The sequence below is a fragment of the Pelophylax lessonae genome (assembly GCF_965119305.1).
Source record: "Pelophylax lessonae genome assembly, chromosome: 13".
Classification (NCBI taxonomy): domain Eukaryota; kingdom Metazoa; phylum Chordata; class Amphibia; order Anura; family Ranidae; genus Pelophylax; species Pelophylax lessonae.
The window spans coordinates 41,290,469-41,296,468 of record NC_138780.1 but is presented as its reverse complement, the minus strand read 5'-3'; the positions used below and the strand labels follow the sequence as shown (position 1 = coordinate 41,296,468).

The window sequence follows — 6,000 nt, the reverse complement described above, 5'->3', positions numbered from 1 at the left end:
TCACAGGAAGCTGGTCAGATACTTGGTTACACCGGAAGCCGCAAATGGAACGCAGGCTCCCGGAAATGACGCAACGCGTTTCGGAGCATGCGCACTCGGCTCCTTCCTCAGGCGTCGTTGCGTCATTTCCGGGAGCCTGCGTTCCATTTGCGGCTTCCGGTGTAACCAAGTATCTGACCAGCTTCCTGTGACGTCACCTCCGGACCGGTGGACGGCTGGATCGTGCGCTGGAGACGCTGCGATACGGATTGCAGCTTACCTATGTGTAAGTCATTATGTATTTTGTGCAATAAATTGTTTGGCTATTTACAGTAGCATCTTGCAATGGGGGCACCCGAGCTGAGCTGCAGCTCTGTGTATCCCTTCAGACATGGAGCTGCCATTCGGCCCCGACCCTCTCTCTCCTGATTGGCTGAGTTTGATTGACAGCAGCGGGAGCCAATGGTGCTGCTGCTGTATCTCAGCCAATTAGGGGGGAGAGTCCCTGGACGTCTGAGGCACTAGTGGACAGAGATAGGGCTCTGGTAAGTAATAGAGGGGCTGAGGGGGGCTGCTGCACACAGAAGGCTTTTTATCTTAATGCATTAACATAAAAAACCTTCTGACTTTACAACCCCTTTATTGGTTACTGCTCTACTGCTTTGTAAATGGCAGTCTCAGTTGTCTGTCAACTGAGGAGTTCTATCAGTTGCACCATGGAAATATATTGAGTAGTAGTTTACAAATATTTTAAGAGTAAAATTATGGAAATGTTTGTATATTTCTGTATTCCCTCGTCTGTACTTCATTTTTACATTTTGATAGTATTCATTTGTTTCAATGACTTCGACCTAGAGCACCCGTGCGTCCTATAGCCTCGCCTGGTCAGGCGCACCTTCCGGGACCGTAGTTAAGAGATCTCTGGGGGTGCGCCGGTCCTGTCATTTCACACCCAGCTGGGGATGCATACGGAGGCAGGCTCTCATGTATGTAATCATATGTTTCTCCTTCTCCTGGTCATTTTATGTCGTTACTGTTGTACTTATCCTTACTTCACGTAATTACCTTGTTGTACTTTATAGTACATGTTACTTATCGATTAATTGTTACATGTTGAAAATTTAATAAAAAATTATTTTTCAAAAAGAGTAAAATTAAAACTGTGTATCATAAACAATTTCCTTTTTATAAAATAAAATACTTGTTTTCCACCTTTCTCATACTGCATTACATTTCAGCGCTGCCGATTTGCGGATTTTATACAGCCATTTCCCATCTTACACACTCTAGCAATGGCTGCATGGCATTAGGAGTGGTTTCCTGATGATGACAATAGTGGGCAGTACCTACTGTATGTAATGGGTGTTAAAACGGCCATGTATAGTTTCCACTTGAAGTCCATGTGACAAGGTATCAACACAGGAGTGCCCGAACAAAGACTCTCATAGAAGGATCATTAGGTCATTTTTTTTAATAAACGTTGCACAATTTAAAACATTGTAAATTACACACCATGCTTTAGCTTAAATTAGAATTTAGTGATGGAGTTTACATATACTTTAAGCGAATGAAAATAATATGCAGAAGAATGCATAGATTTTCTATATTTTGGAAAAGTGCAATGTTCTCTGAATTCCTTTGGTTGGACTGTATATCTGTATTGAAAAAAAAAAAAAAATGACAATATTTATTTTCAGAGATAATAAACAAGAATAAAATACAATAAAAAATAAATAAATAAAGGAATCAATAGAATTTTTGATTTTTGAGTATTTAAAATCGAATTTTGAATTTTGAATTTTGAGTATTTCAACTTTTTTTCTTCTTATTTTTCTAAAAAGACAAAAAAAAAAAAAATACAAAGAATTCTTAAAACAAACCTAAAACCATACTGAAATGATTCATTATTCATTGGTATTATGTAGCAGACGTATCCAGCTGCATGAAGGCTCACATTTAATATAGAACATTAATATTAGAGCAATTTTGGACCCCTAATTCCCAATTGAGAACCTGACCCTGACCACTGTGGGCTTTCCTATTGGCCGAGGAGGCAACGTTTTACAGTGATGGGCTAAAATTAAAGCACAAAAGGTGAGAGGGTCATACCACTTATGCCAAGGTTTGTTGGAGCTGGAGCACTCTAAAAAAGCTCTGAGCATGCACATGGAGATTCCTAGAGAATTTCACTATTTATCCACATCTGCTAATTGGCCATCTTTGACTGACTATCGATCCCACAATCCTCTTCAGCAGATGAATTTGACTAGTGAAACGGCTTTGGCACTTGTCTTTGAGAATAGAATGGGCAGATGTCCCAAAGGACAAAGAACAAAAAACAGAACCTTGTTCTACTCACATTTCTATTGGTCCTTTGTGAAGACAACAGGCAGTCATGCAATCTTCAGGGCTGGCACTTTACTATATCCAGGGGGCTTATTGAAAGAGTTCTGTGAATCTAAGAGTAAGTCACATTTTAATTTCCTTCTCTACTTAAAAATCGATTCTTAAAAAAAAATGTTATTTTAAAGCTGAACTACAGGGAAAACAAAAACCCTCCCATGGAGTTGGGTTGTCCATGCACTGCAATGGTTAAACACTTGTGTAGGTATAGGGTGCCAATAAAAAGCACTTTACATACCTGATCCTTTGCTCCCGCATGTCCTCTCCATGCTGCAAGACCAGTCCCCACAGCTTCTTCTCCACTACACTCCAGTGGTTACAGATTCTCTGATTCCATCAAGTACAATGCAGGATCCTTAGCCCTACAATGGACGTGAGGATGCCAAGGAACAGTCCACCTCTGGAGCATAGGTGAGTAGAGGAGAGGTAAGGAGGTAAGTATAACTTTTTAAAGTACCCTAGACGTAAATGAGCATTCAACTCTTTTAACGTGGGGCAACCCCACAGCAAGAGAAGGTTTTTTCTTTCACTCGGAGATAGGATTTACCTAAAGATATTATTATCCAACACGAATACTGAGGCATCTATTTTTAATAAAAGAGATTTAAGAAGGACCCTTAGTGTGTTTATAGGACTTGATGTGTCTATAAAGCCAAAACCTTTTTTAGTCTTGGATAGAGTAGGAAATATTTAGGACTTTGTGAGGTTTTTTTTTTTTTTTTACGTGTCCCATCTGGAGATTTCTCTTCACTTCCATTCTATTAAACACAGAAGGAAGTATTAGGACATATCGCCTCTTAGACAGTTATTACCATACAAGATTTTCCCTTACCTCCTGTTTCAATGACCAGACACCAAGTATGGCTTTCCTATTGCCTTTTTACTAGAGACAATGGTCAAGAGACAGTAGCAGGGGAAAATCACGGCAATAAAAAACGCTTTCCAAATGCTATCAAAAACTAAAAAAAAAATAAAAATTTGACTTTACATGCACTTTATTGCTGGGCAATTTTTTTCAATGTAATTAATGAAAGTTCTCATTACAACATATTCATATGGTGTGAACGTATATCCTTACTTCATCCTTACTATACATATTAAACTGCACAGAAATAGAAGTGCATATATTTTTATTCACAGCTACCTGGAATTATTATTTTTTTTTTTTATCTGGCATAGTCACAAGTTTATGAGAAACAGAGAGGTGTAGCCGCTCAGGTGTGTGTCTTAAACCTGGTGCAGGTCGGATCCGTAGTCCAGGAACATATGAAAGTAGAAAAAGTGAGACCGCACTCCGGTTGAATAGTTTGGTTGAAATCAAAAAATCGTTTCTTTTATTCCTCAAGTAAAAGCAAAAAGATAGACAGTGTACAAGCAGACGTATAGGTTGACGCGTTTCACGACATTCCCAGTCGCTTACTCATAACCACACAGTGTGGTTATGAGTAAGCGACTGGGAATGTCGTGAAACGCGTCAACCTATACGTCTGCTTGTACACTGTCTGTCTTTTTGCTTTTACTTGAGGAATAAAAGAAACGATTTTTTGATTTCAACCAACCTATTCAACCGGAGTGCGGTCTCACTTTTTCTACTTTCATAGTCACAAGTTTAAACGTGTTGATTAATATTACTGCACTTACCTTGTGGTGTATGACGCACCTCAGATAGAGCATATTTATCTTCAAACTCAATTGTGTCATCCTTATCAATTACTGGAAGAGACAGAATATTAGCAATTGTTTATTCTAATTAATTTGTTAATCTAAACCCATAAGCAAAAATGAATATGTTGCAGTGTAACAGTCCTTAGATGTGGTGGCTGCATTAATTTTCCTTCTGTCAGATGATCCTGTCACAAACACAATTCCTTATGAAAATATACAAAAAGAGAGCCCATTGACCGTGCCCAGAGCTCCAAATGCTGTATTGTTAACTATACAGTATAAGACAACAGGACAGCAAAAGACAGCCAACACATTTCGGAAGCAAAAATGCCCCTTCATCAGGGCTTGGACAATATAGCAAAATGGTATTGATCGAATTCAAAGCAAATGTTCCTAAATATAACTCTCTAACAGGAGAAAGAAGGGATGTGCTATTACACTTGCTTCTAAGGCTGAGATCACTCGTCCTTGGAGGCAGGTGCAATTGTACATATTTGCCACATTGTCCAACTCCTAATGAAGGGGGATTTGTGGCTCCTGAAACTCGTTGGCTGTCTTTTGCCATCCTGCTGTCATGTGTAGTTAAAAATAAATTATTTTGGACTCTTAAAGTGGAGTTCCACCCTATTTTTATACTTACCTCCATCTTCTCGCTCCGGGTCACCTGAAAAAGAAATGGATAATCGCATATTTTTTTTTTTTTACTTACCTCGTAGCGAAGAAAATATACTTACCTTACTTCCTTCTTCCTCCTTCCTCAGCCGCGGCCCGTCGTCACTTCCTGGCTCTGCAATGATTCCTGGGAGCTGGACGTCATAGCTCCCAGGAATCATTGCGCCTGCACCGGCCCCGACGTCAGTTCCGGGTCGCGCGCGTCATCCCCTTCTAAACAGCTTCTGGGCATGCCCAGAAGCTGTGGAGGGGTGACGCGCGCGACCCGGAAGTGACGTCGGGGCCGACGCAGAGCATCGTGGGACCATAGAAGGCGGAAGAAGACGCCGAAGAGGACGCGCTGGCTTCAAGCTGCCCACATCTGAGATGGCAGCGCTGGACAAGACGTTTGCAAGGTAAGTATTTCGTCTTGCAGGTAAGTGCAACCCGGGACAGATCAGAGGCAAGCCATTGTGGAATGCACTAGCCCTGACTGTCCCGGGGGTATTAAAAAAAAAAAAAAAAAATCCAGGGTGGAACTCCGCTTTAAGATGATTTTTTGGAACTCTCCTTTTTTTTTTTTTTTTAATGTTCACAGGGACTTTTCAAATTGGAGGGTGGGGCTCTGATTTGTGGATTACTGCTGAATTCAAGCTGTTACTGATGATTCCAAGTTGTTACGGGTTAAGGATCTGTGTCCAATCACCCCCATCTTTCTTGGGATTAACACACCCCTTGTCTTAGGGTGACATTGCTCACTCACTGTACTCAAATTATGTAATAAAGGAAATATAGGAGTTTCCATTTCTGACCTCTTTTTGCAAGCTCTAGTTGCATGGTCCCCATGCTCATCCTATAGCTTAATGGTCACTGATGTAGAAACAGTAAGCAGGTTACAAATTACTATTTGATTTGCTCCACGCTTGTTAACAATACCTGAGTTTGAATGTAAAAGAAATAAAAACAGAGCTAGCCAGGCAACTAACATTTTTATTGCAAAGTGAGTCAGCAATAGCATGACCCATATTCTTCTTACACTTGGGGTCACCTGGGGATGATTAGACGACCCAAAACTGATGCTTTTGTTATGGTTGTCACCTAATAGGTGTGTTTTCAGCTCCACTTGCCTGGTGCAACTCATACTCTTGTTGTTGGGTAAATGTTACACTATGTTAAGAGGAAAAGCAAACGATTAGGGTAAAATCTGACTCCTAGGGAAGGTCTTTATCTGCCCTGAAAGAGTCTGTCATTGGATCTTGCTTGAGAGTTGTGGTAATCTCTTGGTAGTTTTTCCCACAATTT

At 40.4% G+C, this 6,000-nt stretch overlaps 1 protein-coding gene across 4 annotated transcripts in view; it reads right to left on the bottom strand.

Moving 5' to 3' along the window:
• Positions 1–2,338: 2,338 nt before the first annotated feature.
• Positions 2,339–6,000, bottom strand: part of LOC309543374 (Fc receptor-like protein 3) — a 69,179-nt gene continuing 65,517 nt past the window's right edge. For all 4 annotated transcript variants that reach the window (XM_082242846.1, XM_082242848.1, XM_082242847.1 and 1 more), the window contains 2 exons: positions 4,024–4,095; positions 2,339–2,437 (listed from right to left, as the gene is read on the bottom strand). In XM_082242846.1, coding sequence (XP_082098972.1) covers positions 2,373–2,437; positions 4,024–4,095 — 137 coding nt within the window. In that variant the 3' untranslated portion in view covers positions 2,339–2,372. The remainder of the gene's footprint in view (positions 2,438–4,023; positions 4,096–6,000) is intronic.